This window comes from Schistocerca piceifrons, chromosome 9 (assembly GCF_021461385.2).
Source record: "Schistocerca piceifrons isolate TAMUIC-IGC-003096 chromosome 9, iqSchPice1.1, whole genome shotgun sequence".
NCBI lineage: Eukaryota > Metazoa > Arthropoda > Insecta > Orthoptera > Acrididae > Schistocerca > Schistocerca piceifrons.
In genome coordinates, this window is record NC_060146.1 from 86754405 (window position 1) to 86773197 (window position 18793).

At 38.2% G+C, this 18793-nt stretch overlaps 1 protein-coding gene across 1 annotated transcript in view; it reads left to right on the forward strand.

Moving 5' to 3' along the window:
• Positions 1-18793, forward strand: part of LOC124717201 (CLK4-associating serine/arginine rich protein) — a 132500-nt gene that overhangs the window by 62510 nt on the left and 51197 nt on the right. The window contains exons 8-9 of the mRNA XM_047243980.1: positions 4573-4860; positions 12071-12187. Of these exons, the coding sequence (XP_047099936.1) occupies positions 4573-4860; positions 12071-12187 (405 nt within the window). The remainder of the gene's footprint in view (positions 1-4572; positions 4861-12070; positions 12188-18793) is intronic.

The following is an 18793-nucleotide window of genomic DNA, read 5'->3' on the forward strand; positions in this document are numbered from 1 at the left end:
CAATTGGCTGCCGGCTCCTCCCAAAGCAAACTGAACCATTGGACGATCATTCCAAAGTGTGTAACCGACAATATTACCAGATTTGAACCCTCTCATTTGGAAATTAAGATGTGTTTCTTGAAGTGGTTTATTTGTTATTTCTCTTCTCCATGCCCTTACAAATGTTTGCACAAAGTTTCACTCTCCTAGGATAACTTTGTTTTTCGTGGGACCCTCTCAAGTAGCAAAAGGTGTATGATAACCAACCTGTATTACACAACAGAAACCAAAGTGGATTTTTCTGCTTGGTTATCTGTAATGAATTTAGATTTTATCCTCTCAGGGTGTAGGTGTGGTGTTATCATCATCATCATCATCATCATCATCATCATCATCATCATCATCATCATCCCATCACCATTGATACACAAGTTGCCAAAATGGTGTCAGATAAAAAAAGACTTGCACTAGGGGGTCGAAAAACCCCAGATAGGGTCTCTCTGCCAATAATCGCATATGATGATTTTCTTTTTTAATACAACAACATGATGTCCATGCTGCTTTGCAGTTTCATATATCTCTCAAACTCAATACACAGGCTTGTGGACATGACATAATGTCTATGATGAACTTTGAGGTATTCTGTTAGAGGCCAGTCAAACAGAAGTCTCTTTGGGTTTGGTATTCGTAGATGTAGTTTAGTCCACTTGTACAATGTGAATGCCCACATTATACATGACAGTAACCAAATGTAAAATGAGATAAAGCAACAATTGTTCTTTAAACTGCCATTTAAAGACACTATGCCATTTCAGAATAGTAATCTTAAAGTTCTTGGCCTTTTGTACCTTAAAAAGCTGTTTGCTCTCGGGGACTGAACCCAGTCACTGCTGATCCGACATGGAGCACTAAAGGTTGACTATCTTTGCCAACTGGAACTTTTAGTCCACTGTCCCCATCATTCATTTTTGATCACATTCGCCTTGCATGGTTTTGTTTGACATAAGTTTCATGTTTGTAATAAATTTGAGATGAGCCAGCATGATTGATTTCTTGCGTTGTTCTAAAAAATATTTTTCATGAAATTCTGTAGATCTTGTACTTCTTTCTGTTGTTGTGTTACTCCCACGACATCTTGAAAACAGCTGAACCACAGTCTCAAATATGATAGCTTCACCGAATATTCTTTGCACAGTCCGTATACCGAAATCACGAGCTCAGCAGTGAACAATATTCATGAACATTCAGTATTAAGAACACGGCACAATCTGCTCGGAATGGACAAGAAAGTGGCGGACGAGTGGTTGGCTGAAAGTCGTGTGATACACTTTGCGTTGCTTCTGCACATCTGACATTGACACACTTTTGTTTATGCTCCAAACTCTTCTTACTGCTCAGAAAATATTTCCTTTGTAATCCCGTTTCATTTGCATTGAGGAAATATTTGCAGATGATTCACATGTTGAATATAAGGAGCCCACGGAATCCGTAGGTATCTGAGAAGGAAAACTGGAGCATTGGGAGTTATATGGTTTGACCAATGCAGATTGTATGTGATTTATAAGACCGTGGTGCAGTAATTTAACATACTGTATACTTTTATAGCAGTAATCTATTTGAATCGCTGTTGTGGGAGTCACGGACAAGAGAACAGCTGTATTTTTTTGAGTTATCAATGTGAGATACATTTAACATACATTTTCTGCAGTTTCATAAATGTGTAGTCATTTTGATTTATGTTTGGAATATTGTTATATGGTCTGGAAAGCTATGGCTGAAACTTAGAAATCAAAAAAGAGTAGAAATGTTGGTTTTTAGGCTGCGTTTATAGTGGAGCGGCGTGGCGTGATCAGAGCTGTGCGGTGAGCAGAGCAGTGCTGGCAAATCAAACCGCTGTTGTGCGCGTGATTATATTAGTGCAGAGCAGAGCGATTCAGATGTGTTTATTTCACAGAGCAGTGACCAGTGTGTTCGAATGACTCTGGCTGCATTCGGGCAATGCTAGCAGCATTTGGCTGTTGCTGTGGGCAGAAGGCTCAGTGCTGATGCTGACACTTGTTTATTTTGTTGTGCTGTAGAGAAAATGGTATCAGCAGAAGCTTTGAAAGCAGTTGCTTTTACTCTGTTCTTTACGGGACCAGCGAAACAACTACTGTCACGTCCGATTCATTTTGGACAAGTTATGTGATGAGGCCCTCACAGAATTACTGACAATAAATTCAGAATACATTTCATTAATCTCTTACTTCCTTCATTGTCTGAAAATTAGAGTTGATAAAAATGCTGAAGTAGCACAACTGAGAAAAGGATGAAAATCATGTTTTATTACGTGAGAAAGTTTTTAAAATCATCTCATTTACACAGCCTCATTTGAAATCTCCAATGAATACAAATGTCAATCCAACTGATGTATTTAGTAGCAGAAAGTGTGGTGATACGTTAAGCTCCCCTTCTAGTGAAATACACTAGAAGAATAAATCTATTACCTTCACTTTCCTACCCATATCTCTGAACATTGATGATAATGAATTTCTCCTGAAGATCTGCAAAAGCTTGTAGTACAATTCAATGAAAATTTTTATTACTATAAAACATTGCACCACAATTTTCTGGGCATTTCCTGTAAATATCACCGAATGTAGTTATAAATTTATATAAATCATTTACAGTATTTAGAAAAAGGCATTCACTTGTAGAATGCCTGGAGCCAACCCCTCTACACTTTGGTAATTGACTTGACAGTACTTACAATTGTTGTGAATCCTATTGTAAATGTCAGAGCCATGTCTCAAAAACTTCTTCAGGTTTCTAGGAACTTGTAACCGTTCTCAAATGATCAGCTATCGATGGACTTTAAAATGACGTTGTTTCATCGGAAAAATCTGTAGTTGCCTGAATACTTGTTAAATACGGAAATATTGTATTTTAACTATACGGCAAAATATCTTCCTCTTTGTGTACTATCATTTGCCAAAACCATTTATGAGATATGAGGAATGTTACGAACGCGTCATTCTGGCTTTTTCGCTGGCACACGAGTTTCGGACGATCCGTTTTCTCGAGATTGGTGATAGCTAGCAATGTTATTCCAAGGTCAAAGAATAATTCAATGTGTTAGCTACATTTCATACGCAGAAACATACGACCTAACATGCACCAAACACAAATTCATAGCAGCTTCTATTTTTTGATACAAGCTTTTCAAAATTCTTGCAGTAGGTTACTTACTTTTGAAATAGTACAATAGCTGTAACCATTAATGAAATGACAGGCAGTTCACCGTGAAGCTGACGAGTAAGGCTATGAGATGTGCGAGAATCAAATTTTTCTACCTAGTGATTTCTTTAAAATCGTTTGAGAAAGACTACAGATCGGTTGGCTCGCGCATTCGCTGTCTGTGCAGTCGAGTGAGCCTGCTGGCTGCCGTGCCTCTCCCTGCCCCGCTGTACCTGAGCACAAAGCAGTGTTGCAGCAGGTGCCCAACACCCAGCTCCGCTCTGTGCTGTTGTGCCGCTCCACTACAATCCGGGACCTAAATAACTTGTGGTGGTTCAGATATTGAAAGAGAAGTAATGCATGTGGACTGTGCATAAGTGAAATTAAGACTGTCTTTGTACTGTACCTCTGTAAAAAGAGATTTAAAGAATCTGTGTTATCTGTATAACACTTCTAAAATGAGTGTTTTTTTTTTTTTTTTATGAGCGACCTGTGGCCTCCAGTGGCTTTTTACAGAATAATTGCATTTTCTTTGAGTTCTTAACCTGATTTATTTTTCTGTCTATATTGCACTGAAAAGTCTGCCCAGCAGGTCATTATACGGTGTATGTTATCTGGAAACAAATTTGTTTCATTGACTCACGGTGTTTGCTCTTGGCAACATTAATGCCCTCTTTATTCTTTGCCTTCAAGGCTGCATCCTGTACTGCTTTGTTGTATCTCGAGTTTGGTTTGATAGTAGTGTACATTAATAGTAATCCACAGTACGGATAGCTGTATCAATTGGGTCGGTCAATACTCATATCGTGTGCAAGTTCACTGAATGCGATGTAGGAGCAGCGTGATGGTGCTGTCCCTACAGTGATGGCAACCGCATCACAGTGCTTATGAATTATTGTGTGTTTTTTTGTTGTACGTATATTTATAGATGATCACTGTTTTGAAGAGATTTTAACAGAAACGAAGGTAATAAGGTGAATAACCTACGTTATTATACTGTAACAAGCTACTGCTGACCCCACGTTTCCTATACCAAAATACTCTGAAAATACCCATGAATAATGTCTGAAATATTGTTGGGGCTTGGTTTCACCCTATATTAAATAGTAACGTTACAACGAAATTTGTTTCTGTTTTTAATGGATGTTGTTGACCAATGATACAGTTTCACTCTCTGCTTGTGTATATGTTTGCATGCACTGTATGCATGAGTTTTAGCAAAGCTAATTTAAGAAATTATAGAAACAAAACCTTGAGGAACATTACTGCTTTTTTTAGGTTTTTGCTACAGCTGATAGAATCTTTAAAGTTTTGTACTTCTTCAGCACGTATAATTTCTCACCTCCATTGAATAGTTGTCGAAATTTCTTTTTACAGCTACGCAGCTCGCACGAGCCCGACTTACGACCCTTACCGCGTGTCTACTTCAAAGTCGCGCTCTCGCTCGCGCTCACCGGTAAATACAGGTCAGATAACCTACATCACCAGTTTCGGAGGGGAAGAGGAAGAGGAGCAGGCACACCCTACAGCGGCCCCTGGACCCGTGAATGTGAGGTCCTATGGAGGTGCCGACTCATCTTACCACCACAGCAGCAATGCCTCAGTGTGTTCCGCAACGGCGGGGTCGTCTGCCGGCAGTCAGAGCAGCAGCAGTCGACGAAACCGGTCGGTATGCTTATCACACTGGACGAGTTCGGCATCAGTTCTTTCGGTTACGGCAATAGTCTCACTGTTAGTATGAAGTTCTTTACTGTGCGTGCATAATTCCATTTCAGAGTTCAAAATTATGTTGCGAGGGGACCTTACAAACTCTCTCCCTCTGATTTTGTTCATGCTTATTGGATACTGAGGGCATTGCTTACGCACCAGTAGCCTAAAACATTGTGACACAATTCTCAGAAAAACTTGATAAAAAATTGCCTGGGGAGATTAGAAGATTTCCTATTGCTGTTAGTACAAAACATATACAAAGTACTGTTGAGTAGAAAACATTTGCAATGAGCTTCCAAAGTTGGTAGTAGCTGAGTGCATAGCATGAAACTCTTGTAAATGTAAAATCATCAATTCGAATCTCACAAGTAGTAACATTTTTTAATATATAGAAATGTTAATTAATAAATTGTGGTTCAGGCCATTACTGATTCTGCAATAATAAATTAAAATTTAATAATGTCGTTCTAAATGCCTTATTGTTAAATGGAAGAAAACTACTTCGATAATGAAAGTTTTTTGTTTTCTGTATGACATTTTGAATTTTGTACCAAATTTGATTTTAGAGTGAATACCGCACTATCATATTCATGTGACTAATAATTAAAAATAAAAAGATTTTTATTATTTGTTAAGAGATTATGAATCACTCTTTCTCAATTAAAATTTCTGTTTGTTAATAAATAAGGAATTTAAATAAAACTAAAAAAAATTACTGCTAGCGAGATTAGAAACGGCCGCTTTATGATAACGAGTCCACTATACTATTCTCTTAGCTACTGTCAACAGTGTGAAATAAATTGCAAATATTTTGTACTTTTAACACCAAATAATATAAACTTGATGAAATTTGGAGAGGGCTACTGTGTAAAGTCTCCTCTTAAGTGCTTAGGAGTGGTTTAGACCACCTCCGTGGCCTTCCTGGCTCCTAACACAGAAATCCCAGGTTTGATCCCTATTCCAGATTTTTCTGTGGAGTAAGGCTGGAATATAATCCACTTAGCTTTGTGAAGCAGATAAGAAGCTGGTTGATAAAATAAGCAGTGGAATCGACATGCGAACTGCCAAAGTGGTGCCCAAGGTAGAGGGTGCACCCATCTGGGAGCCAAACAGCATTTTTAGTAGTAGTGTTGAGGTCGTGACATGTCCACCCAGTTCTTGTTTGACGAGGAAAGTGGGTACCAGTCTCTTGAGTCTTGACTTAACTGTGGCGCATTGCTGCAGCATATTACAATAATATATCTATTTTACAGTAGTAGATGTAAATCTAACCCTTCTGACATCATCAGTGCGAGAAAATTAGGAATAGCAAATTTTGAGAGAGTTACCTATTCTAGTTTATAAAAAATTGGCCTAATACAGGGTGCAGCAGTCAAACCTGCATTTTTTAAATGAGTGTAAAATAAACATGAATGCAGATATCAAAATTTTAGCCATACAATCTTATTCTGCGTTAAAAAGCATTTAAGAAACATTCAACACATTTTTTTCATTGCTTGAAAATAACATCGGCAAGATGGCATCCTTCTCGATCAAGGCATTCTCGGAGGCAATTTACGAAGCTGTCCATCGGGAATTCTCTCGATTTCCAGCCAGATCAGATTCTTGCTTTGAGATCACCAGCATTATGAGATCTTTCTTCGTACACTTTGCTGTTAAGGTAGCCCAGTAAGAAAAGATCACAAGCTGTAAGGTTGGGTGAACGGGGGGCCAAGCAATCGCTCCATTCTTGGAAATCGCCCACTTAGGAACAACTTCATTGAGAACATTAATGCTCATGCAGCCTTTGTGACTTCTTGCTCCATCTTGTTGTAATAATGTTTCATCATTTACTGCAGATCGACAAAGCTGATGTATGAAGAATGTCCTTAACATTGTTGAATAGCGCTCAGCATCCACGGTAACATATTGCACACTTAAGTTCTCATTTTACTAAGAACCTATTATTCCCAATGAAGACATTGCTCACCAAATGTTACCTTCGTTGAGTGCAAGGGTTTTTCATGCAGTTAGTGAGGGTTCTGATCACTCCAATATCTAAAGTTCTGTTTGTTCACATATCCATTGAGATGAAAATCTGCCTCGTCACTCATCCAGAGATTGTGAACAAGCTCCTCGTTTTCTTCAATCATTTGCAAAAGACTTTCACAGAAATGCTGTCGAACCATGAAGTCATTATTATTCAAAGTGTTAACCACTTTGATTTTGTATAGGTTGTGGTGTAAGTCTTAACCTCAAAATATTTCGGACAGTCCTGTCAGAAATTCCAAGTGCAACACTCTGTCTACACGCTGATCTCCGGGGGCTTCTTCCCACAGCAGTTCTTCCACATTCTCGGGAGTGTGCAGTGTCTTCGCTCCACCACATCTTTTCCTTGTTGTTTCACCAATTTTTTCAGTTTTCAACCCAAGTTTTTATTGAGTTAACCGAAGGCACCAGCCTGTTACAATTAATTTGAAAATGCGCCCGGAAACGACACTGAAAATACGCCCGGAAACGAGTGGCTACATAGCTACCGCTTTGGTAGAACTCTTTTCACTGCAAATGACCATCGTTACTCAGTCCACTGCTCCGTGGCTATTGAAATGCTTTGTGTTGGGGAACGCAGTGGTGACCTCGGTTACTCGCCCCCCCCCCCCCCCCCCCCCCACTACTTCCAGTGCTCCGCGCACTAATAATAAATGCAGGTTTGACTGCGGCACCCTGTACAACCTAGGAGGGTTCCATACAAACTTAACCCCTTCACTTAACAACTATTTTTAAAAAGAGATTATGTTCCAAAAAATAATTTTTTTACGTTAATGAAAAACATCCTATTACGAATGACATTACATAGAGACATGTAAAGAATGCTTTTAAAGCTCAAAATAATACGTTAAAATTTTTTGAAAATCATCGGAATTAAAACCATACTATATTTATGCGCTGCACTTTGACTAAAATATCCTGAAACTTGAAGTCATTTTTTAATTTCCATGTTGCTGTGAAGTCTTACCATATATTTCACAGCTGTTTCCTATGAACATAAATCTTAAAGGAGTTGGCTGGAGCACAGTTGATGTATTTATCTTGTACAACTGGCGAGCACTTGTCGCTCAACTATCGTCACTTTCAGTTTCTAATGATGTAATAACATCATATTCTTCACTTTCTGAGCTGCTAAATTCATTGCCAAACTCAGGATCACTATAGTAATCCACTGCCTAAACAACAGTGTGGGAGAGAGTCTGAAAGCATGTGTTACGTTGTCAAGTATCAGAAACGGCAACAAACTCAACCAAAACATCAAAGGCAGGCTACAAATGTAGTACCAGATGCTCGCTAACAACCGAAGATGTAACTATCACTACTGAAACAAATATATACAGGGTTTTATTTTTTCCAAGATCTCCTCTTAGTTACCTGAATACACACGGGATTTTAAGTTTCTGTCAAAATAATAAAATCAAGGGAACTCGGGATTTTATGTTAAGGGGTTAATTATGTATATAGACAGTTCATCCATTCTGGAAATCAAGGACCTCTATGATTTTTGTCTGTTATCGACAGAGACATTGGTAAGATATCGGTCCCATGGATTCCGACATCTTAGAGTATACTTAGTATCAAAGTATCTGATGTAAATGACCATATCTTTTGATTGAATTGACTTAGGAGCTTCACTTTTTTACATCACCGGAGGGGGGGGGGGGCACATTTAACTTGATAGGTCTACCCCTTACGCTTTGAACAGTCAAACAGATGAGAAAACAAAGTGTCTTATAAGGGTTCAGTGTTTACTGATGGAGTTGCAGAACCTTAAAATTTAATGAATAAAAACATGTGAATGGCTTTCCTGTTTGTGTCAAGCAATGTTTTTAGGATGCTATAATGGAATGGAGTGCAGTTATGTGCTAATGAAACCTATTCTCTTCATCAAAGAGGAAGGTATGTATCATTTAAAAAGACAAGAAGAAAATGTTTCCATATTTTTGTGTTAATATACCTATTTAATGTGTTGTGTTTTGATTTAAAGCCAGTGAATATGTAGTGTTTCGTATTATCTTCAATGGGACTGGTGGAAGATATCTTTTTGTCACTTTTTTTGGATATGCTGTCTACCAGTGTCCTGATAAAATATATGTAAAATTATTGAAAAGGTTATTAATTAATGTGTTCCACACTGTTTTTTCAGACTCCCCCAAGCTATTGAATTAATCTGTTGGAACAACTTGTCCATGCCTCTCTTTGCATCTATTCAATTTGACATCCTCCTGGAAAATAAAAGTCTTGTATACCTCTCACTTTTCATTTATTTTGTGGCAGCTGAAAATAAAACAGCAGCAGATACAAAATTGCTCAAGTAAACACCTGATGCGTAATGTGACAGTTATCGAAAAAAACCACGGAACTTAAGTGGAAAGAAATATGTTGCAGCCAGGGGAGGTGTGATATATTACAAGCGGCAATGTGATATATTACAAGTGGCAGTTGAAAATTTGTGCCACACAGAGATTTGGACTCGTACTTCCTGCTTATCACGAACAGTTGCCGTAACCATTGGGCTGTATTCGCATGCCACCAAGATTGACTCAAACTTTGTCCAAACACCACTGCTAGACGTACACTCACAGGGTACGTGAAATTAGCACCACTGGGAACGCGGTCAATGAAAGACTTTGGCTTATCCTCTGTTGTCAATCCATTTGCTTCACATCGCTGTAACAGTCATATGTAATTAATCCTAAGTCGACCATTTGTGGTGTTCCCCTTTCTCGCATGTGTGTGCGTGCACCGTGGCTGTATGCAAACTTATTCTTCTCGACTTCGTTTCCTGTCAGTGGCACTGTACTACTTCCAGCTACTGAATGACGAACACATCTTTGACCATGATATTCTGTATTGTTTCAAATGTATACATTAATTGTGAAGAGAGAGCCAATTATCAATGACCCATAATTTCAAATGTATCATCCAATATGTCTGACCACACGAAATTCAACTTAAGATGTAAGATTTACAGTTTTCATTTGTCTTGAACGTTTAAGTTGTAGTACGTATGCTTTCTCTGAGGTGTTCGTGACACCTTGAAGGGGTACAATCGAGGAATAAATATCCATGTCCAGCAAGTGTAGTGACAGTCATGATGCTTTGCTGTGTTATGTCACTGTATATGCACCATCTGCACAGATCAGGATGTGCACTGTGTATTTTTCGCACTACATAAAATGTTTGTAAGAGACATGACCATCTTTCACCAGTGTGAGCTTCTTCGGTGGAATATAGGTCATTCTCACGAATAACCCCGTGTTGCAGTACACATTTAATAACCCCAATACTAATCTGAAACTTTAAATTGGTTTCTTTCTTTCTTTTTGTCATTCTCTGTCTCCCTCTTTAACCAAAGAAATCTTCCTACCTCACGTGAAGCTAGAAAAATTCTGTATGTAATCGAGAGGCTCGATTCGGGAGCACTGAGAGTTTTGTAAAACTCTTTGAGTATATTTTTTTGTAGCGTTGCAGGAGGAAGCAAAAAGTGTAATGAAAAGAGAACACGGTGTGGAAAATTTGCAAGAACAGTTGAGGCATTCTCTGGAATGTAATTAGATCAATATACAGAGCATCAGATGTTTTAAACAGTTTTTTTTATTCATTTTGAGTTCTTGTAAATGTACTAAATTTCAGTCAAATCTAAATGAAATATTTGTTGTTTCAGAAAGTGACATGATTGTGTAATATGCAAGAATTACTGATTGCTTTGGATTTTAGTTAAGGAGGGCCTCGGCCAATATGTTTGTGGCGTGTAAAGATTGATGGAGTAGAATTGTTCATTGCAATTACTGTTGAACTTTTAACCTAAGATCGGCCTCTCTATGAGAATATACTATCAGTGTTCATCAGATGTTGCTCAGAGCATGCAATGAAACTAGCATTTTTAACACACGGTAAAATGAACTTGCACAGACAGCCATTCTCTTTACTGGCAACATCACTTATAGAAAACTATTAAACAACATTCTGGTCACACACATTATTTATTACCAGATTGGAAGCAAATGAAATTTTAAAATAAATGTTCATTTCCTGTTGGACAAGTAAATGTTTGATAATAATTATTTACTGAAGGAAAGAAAGTGGAGTTTAGTTGCTCCACAGTTTCTGTACTGTTAATTTGAATAAGTCAAGATTTATTCGCATTTTTAAGCACTTAGAATGTATCATGTTAAATTTTAACTGAACTGTTGCAGGTCGTTTATATAATTTTGATGCCTTAGGCGTGTCACACATTCTGAATGTCAGCAAATAAAAAACTTTCCACTTATGGCGAACTGCAAGTTAATAAATTAGACTCTACTCAAGTGACACAATAAGTAAAGGAAATTGTGTTACGTTTACAAACTGTTGAATATCGTTGTAAATAACTGGTACTTAATATGCACCATTTGAGTTACTTGGTGATTTTTGTTTTTCTGAAGTTGCTTTTTGATGTGTAGAATATTCTGTGTCACCAAATCATTACATTTGTATATTTTTGTGAAATGCTTTGAAAATATTTTTTCCTTAACTCTCTCCCTCTCTCTCTCCCCCCCCCCTCTCTCCCCCCTCTCCCCCTCCCTCCCCCCTCCCTCTCTCCCCCCTCTCTCCCCCCCTCCCTCTCTGCCTCTCCCCCCCACTCTCTCTCTCCCCCCCTCTCCCCCCACCCTCTCTGCCACTCCCCCCCCACTCTCTCTCTCCCCCTCCCCTACCCTACCCTACCCTACCCTACCCTACCCTACCCTACCCTACTCTCTCTCGAATTTTACTTTTTGTTTTCTGTTGATACTTACTTTTAGATTGGATTACTGCATCTTTTTGTCTCTGATTTTAAAATGGTAATTCAAAAGTAATTCTTCATTGTGCTTTCAGTGTGAATATGCAGACCAATTCCTCAACTGCTCATATTTAAATAGGGAACTGTTATTAGGATTGCTGATATTCATTACTCAGTTCTTGTGCAGAACATGTATCTTTCGTAACTTTTTGCATTTATTTTTATCTTGCCGTCATTGAGGTTTCATTTCTCTCTCTTTTTTATCATACATTGAAGTAGGTATTTGCTTAAATAACTTTGTGATAGATTTGTGATTATTTTTATCAAAATGCTAATACAAAAAAGTAATTTGATTAAGCAGTGACTTTTCTACAGATCTCGTTCACCACGTTCATCTGGCTGGCGGAGACGGAGAGACCGTTCTCCTTCGTCGAGCAGCCGAAGCAGCCAGCGCAGGCGATCTGGAATGTCACCACCTGGTTATAGGAACAGGTATTTGATTATGATCAGTTTGGATATACTCATAAGTAAACTCATTGAACAGAAATTTTGTCACTACCCAGGGATATTACGTTAACCCTTGTGCTGCTTCAGATGTGCTCTCTGCGTTCTGTGCTGAATACAGCTTTTGTTATGACTGTACTGCTTACCAAATTCTGGTGCCTGTTCTGAGGGATGGTGTTCTGGTCAATATGAAATACTTATCATCCGATTTTTCGAAATCTATTGGCTGGAAAAATTTGATTTTTGCTCTACTTAGTCTGATATCGTCATTCGATAAAGAAGTTAATTTCTTTTTGTTAGTCATCATACTTCCCTGTGCACCATCAAATTAAGTAAAAAAATTGCACGAAATTTTAAAAAGTTTGCTGAGGTAAAAACAGACCGGTTGCATGTTCATAAAATGAGGAATGTACACATAAACCTTCCGAATAGTTGATTTCAGCTCATACGTTGCAATTATGAAATTTAGGTAAGATATCAGAATTTTATTTAAAACTGTGAGCAGAACGATATTTCGTTCCCGAGTTATTGGGCTTTATGTCCGACGGACGGTCAGACGTGATGCAGTTATTCGCATCCTTGGGCATTGCGAATCATGTGGTCATAACACTCATCGTATCTCATAAACGATTCAAGATATCAAAACAAGGTTTTTTGCAGATGATGGCATGCAATGAGGCACATATGTAGTATGATAAATGCTTTTATTAAGCTTTTTATTCGCCGAGAGATCGTAGTAACTCGTTTGCAGCAGTGAGAGTTGAGCTGCTCAGCACTTATAAAGATGTTCAAAGCACTGTAGGAAACCCAATCAACGTGCATATTCACATCCGCAGTAGGTGGAGAATGGCATGGCAGAATGTGTGTGGACATCCACAACAGCTAAAGGGTTAATGTTGTATAACTTAATAGTGGACTCATTTAGGTGACAAGAGTTGTCAAGTTTTATGATGTATGTTGTAATTTGCTGAGGACACTAAATGACAATTAGATCACGCAGAACTATCAAATCATGGGATTTTTGGTTGCTGCATTCCAGATGCTGTCCCAAATTGTCCCAGACAATCTGTAGTATGAAAATGTGTGACCTAGCAGACTGGTTGAGTGTTCATAAAATGTGGAATGTACACGTGAAACTCTATGAGCAAGGCTGCTGTTACATTTAGAGCAAGTTGCCAATCTCTGCACCACATTGAAATCTTATCAAAATCTGACTGAATATTTATACAACTTCTTTCAGATAGTACTTCTTTACAGATAACTGCATCATCTGCAAAAAGCATGATTTTGCTATTAATATTATCTGCAACATCATTAATGTACAACATGAACAGCAAGGGCCCAAACACACTTTCGTGGGGAACACCCAAAGTTGCTCCTACATCTCACAGTAACTCTCCATCCAAAATAAAATTAGATTAGATTAGTACTTGTTCCATAGATCATGAACACGACACTTCATAATGATGTGGAATGTGTCATGTTAATAAAAGGTGTCTATACAAGATATTACATTACACAAAATATTACATGACACTTAATTTTTTTTTTTTAATTCTTTTTTTGGGCCGGGAAATTACCCATTTACTATACCCAAAAAATCATCTAATGAGTAGAAGGAAGAAATACTTTTGATTTCCTTTTAAATGCTATATGACTATCTGTCAGACTTTTGATGCTGTTAGGTAAGTGACCAAAGAATTTTGTGGCAGCATAATTTACCCCCTTCTGAGCCAAAGTTAGTTTTAACCTTGAGTAGTGAAGATCATCCTTTCTCCTAGTGTTGTAGCCATGTACACTGCTATTACTTTTGAATTCGTTCAGATTGTGATTAACAAATCTCATAAGTGAATATATATATTGTGAGGCTACAGTGGAGATCTCTAGCTCTTTAAATAAGTGTCTGCAGGATGATCTTGGATGAGCTCCAGCAATTATTCTGATTACATGCTTTTGTGCAATGAACACTCTTTTACTCAATGACGAGTTACCCCAGAATGTGATGCCATACGAAAGCAGAGAATGAATATAGGTGTGGTAAGCTAATTTACTCAGATGTATATCGCCAAAATTTGCAATGACCCTAATAGCTTAAGTAGCTGAAATCAAACGTTTCAGCAGATCCTCAGTGTGTTCTTTCCAGTTCAACCCCTCATCAATGCATACACCTAGAAATTTTGAATATTCTACCTTAGCTACCGATTTCTGATCGAAGTCTATATTTATTAATGGTGTCATTCCATTTACTGTGTGGAACTGTATATACTGTGTTTTGTCAAAGTTTAATGAGAGCCCATTTGCAGAGAACCACTTAATGATTTTCTGGAAAACATTGTTTACAATTTCACCAGTTAATTCTTGCCTGTTGGGTGTGATAGCTAACCTTGTATCATCGGCAAAAAATACCAGCTTTGCATCTTCGTGAATATAGAATGGCAAGTCATTAATATATATTAAGAACAGCAGAGGACCCAAGACCGAACCTTGGGGCACCCCATTCTTGATTGTTCCCCAGTTTGAGAAATTACCAGTTTTTTGCATATTATGTGATGTGCTTATTTCCACTTTCTGCACTCTTCCAGTTAGGTATGATTTAAACCACTTGAGCACTGTCCCATTCATACCACAGTAGTTGAGCTTATCTAGAAGTATTCCATGATTTACACAATCAAAAGCCATTGATAGATCACAAAAAATCCAAACGGGTGACTTCTGGTTGCTCAGAGCATTTAATGTTTCATTAGTGAAAGTATATATAGCATTTTTTGCTGAAAAGCCCTTCTGGAAACCAAACTGACATTTGGTTAAAACTTTATTTTTGCAAAGGTGTGAAGCTACTCTACAATACATTACTTTTTCAAGAATTTTAGATAAGGCAGTCAGAAGAGAGATTGGGCGGTAGTTGTTGCAGGGTGTATACGACCCGGGACAACCGGGAAAAACCCGGGAATTTTTTCATCCGGGAGAAAACCGGGGAATTTTTCGGAATTCCGGGAATTTTTCATTGTTTTAGCTATCAGTTAAATTTTTGTAATTTTGATTCTCTAGCAAAGAATGTTATTGTATCCTGCTACTGGAGAATGATACTGCAGCAATAAAATATAAACGAGAGGGATAAAAATAAAACTTTAGTGGCAAAGGAAGTGTGCAATTTACAACAACAAAAAACCGTGCACACACAAGCCTCTGCAAATAGCAAAAATATGCCAAAGGCCGTAGGGCGCAGACTGTAATTCTTCGTAACAATAAACTGCTTGCTATGAGCATGACGTCACAACTGTTCACATTAGGTTCGTTTGACCAATTGCCAGTGGTCTGTTGCGCACGCGCATTTGACTCGTGTATTAAGCTGTACCTTCTCCCGCTACTTGAGGTTTGGCTGTTAGCTGTATCGGTAGTAGCAGCAGCAAGCAGCCAGATGCAAATGAGAAAAAATTTTCTCGCGCGCCCTAGCTGCCAGATTCATGCTTGCACAGAGTTGTCTGAATTGTAGTGGGGAGGGGGTTAACCTCCACGTGACTCGTGTTTACGTTAAGTGATTTCGCTGCTTCTTTTCATGTATAGCTCCCATGTAAAATGAAAACAAAACGGATTTCTGTGGCCGGGAGCTATCAAGTGAACTAAAATACATTCACATAATTACGGAGGGCAAAAATATATCATTAATTTCAGTTTTCTGATTTTACTTTATTTCCAAGTTAGTAGCAGTCAAGCATTAATCGCCTTGCAGAACAGTGAAGTTATTTTTGCAAGTTTGCTAAAGAAATTTGGCTTTATTAATCTTTCCGCCGAGGCAGTCATTTTATTTGAAACGAAGTGTTTCATTCTACAGTATTGGCTAGTTCGAACTGTTCGCTGAATTTCAAGTGCAATTTCAAGTGCACGTTATCATCTTCTGCCATATATGGCATTATGCCATAATAAAGAACCAAAAATGAAATTGTAGAGTACTGATACTCCAAGAAAATTTGCATCCCAAAAACCACACTGAAAAGCTTAATATCAGATGGGACCTACTCCATTGTGAATCTGGAAAAAGCCAATTTGCACTTCAAGCCGAATTATGCATTTTAGAATGGTTTACGAAATTCCGATGCTCTTAGGAGTATCCTCTGATGCACTGTTTCTTTTATGGTGTAATGTAAGCTCTCTTAGTGCTTTATACACACAAACATGCAGGTTTCCGACACCACCGCAGTTGCACACGCACAATAATGCCTGTTTTCTGGCGCTCTCTGGCAACTGGTAAATCGAACCTACTTCTAACAGTCTCCGAATAGTATTGCGAACGGTAGTTAGAAAAGCGTTACTTTCAAAGTAAATTTCTTTTTAGGCAAGATGAATTATGTTACGTGTGAGAAAGTGGGATGGATATCTAAATCACAGAGCGTTCGAAACTGAACAGTTTGAGGACCAACCACTTACAAGAATTTCGAGCCGAGGCATTTGTCATAATTTTAAATTTACTGGCACATTTGTGTGATGTGTCTTAAGGTATAACACGCGCAAAAAAAGATCAATATTACATGTGAAAACTTAGCTTATGTTGTAGCGTGTTAATCTTAGAGACTAACATTATATGTGAAAGCTTAGCTTTTCTTGTAGATATACGGTATTGTGTACATTAATGTAAACCGTTAACTTTTCCTCTTGGGTGTTTGGGCTGTGTAACCAGTGAGCTTGCTATTGGCTGACTATAACACGTCTCTTATGCTCTGAATAGCTGCTGTCATCAGCTGACGAGATCTCATGGCTTGAGATATGACTCGCTTACAAAAGGACATCGCAACCTCGGTTTCAACGCTCCGGAAACTAACCCGCTGTGTTTGGTGCAATTCGAATTTATACTTTCGTAATACGAAAATATACAACGTATATGTTGCTGCAAATCAAAGGTCTTTCCAAAACTTCTCTCATTTTTTTAAATTTTTTTATTAAAAGTCCCTCCAAAACTTCTTTGCCCCGTCTTTTCTTTTTTTTCCGGGAAGTTCTATGCGATTGTATAAAACGTTAACCATTCAAAGGATTGATAAGTTTTACAGTTCCGAGGGAAACTCTACGGAAAACCTACTGTTACTTAGCACAGAAAAAGTGTATTTTCGCCCGGGAAAAAGCATATTATTTAAACAGGATATCCGGGAGAAATCCTGGTATTATCCGGGAATTTTTTTTCCTTGTCCCAGTATACACCCTGTGTTGACATCAGATGTATCCCCTTTTTATGCAGTGGTTTAACAATGGCATACTTAAGTCTATCTGGGAAAATACCCTGCTTCAGAGAGCAGTTACATATGTGGCTAAGAATCCCACTTATTTCTTGGGAACAAGCTTTTATTATCCTGCTGTGTCCTCCCTACCAAAAAGTCCTCAGTCCAGTCACAAATTTCACTTTATACTCCACATGATTGTACGTTGTAGTCAAATGCTTTTCGGGAACCGAGAAACAATGCATCTACCTGTTTGTATTGATCCAAAGGTTTCATGAGAGAAAAGTGTGAGTTGTGTTTCACGTGATAGATGTTATAGAAATCCATGCTGGTTGACATTGAGGAAGTCATTCTGTTCAAGATACATCATTACCTTTGAACTCAAATATGTTCTAAGATTCTACGACAAATCAGTGTCAACGGTATTGGACAGTGGTTTTGTGGATTACTTCTGCTACGCTTCTTGAAGAACTGGGCACGGTTTTTGTTCGAGGGGTCTACAGTAGAGTATAGTTATAAGAGAGGCCAACTCAGCCATAAATTCAGTGCAGAATCTGATACAGATTCCATCAGGCCCTCGAGATTTGTTTAGTTTTAATGATTTTGGCTGTTTCTCAATACCACTGACACTAATACTTATTTCATTCATCTTTTCAGTGGCATGAGGATTAAATTGGGACAATTCACCTGGCGTTGCCTTTGTAGAGGAACTTTTGAAAATGGAGTTAAGCATTTCAGCTTATGCTTTGCTATCCTCAATTTCAGTTTCTATGTCATTCGCTAGACACTAACTTTGTTCTGTGAATGATCACTTGACAATATTCTGCTATGGTAGTTATTGAAGGCGTCTATCATTGCTCTCTTGACAGCCACACGCATTTCATTCAGCATCTCTCTATATGTAGCTCAACGCTTTGTTTAACAGCTGGTATGCAGTAATCTCTGTTTTTTTAAAAGTTTGTTTATGGTGACTGACTGCCATGGAGTTTCCCTCGCTGTATGAACTGTTCTATTGGGCACATACCTATCCAGTGCGTGGTAAACTATTCTTTTATACTTGAGCCAGAGTTCCTCTACATGCTCCTGACCTGTGTTGGTAGTTTCAAGTTCCTCATTGAGATATGACACTCTTGATTTTTTATCTAGTTTAGTGAACATATATACCTTTGTTCGTTTTAGTTGTCCTTTGTACTTCAATAATCATTGTTGCCACGACAGCGTCATGGTCACTGGTTCCAGTTTTGATGTGGACATGCTAAAAGATATCAGATCTAATTGTTGCCAGTAGATCCAATATATTTCCATCATGAGTGGATTTCCTGACTACCTTTTCTTGGTAGTTTTCAGAGAAGGCTTTTAGTAGAGTTTCACAGGATGTCTTATCACG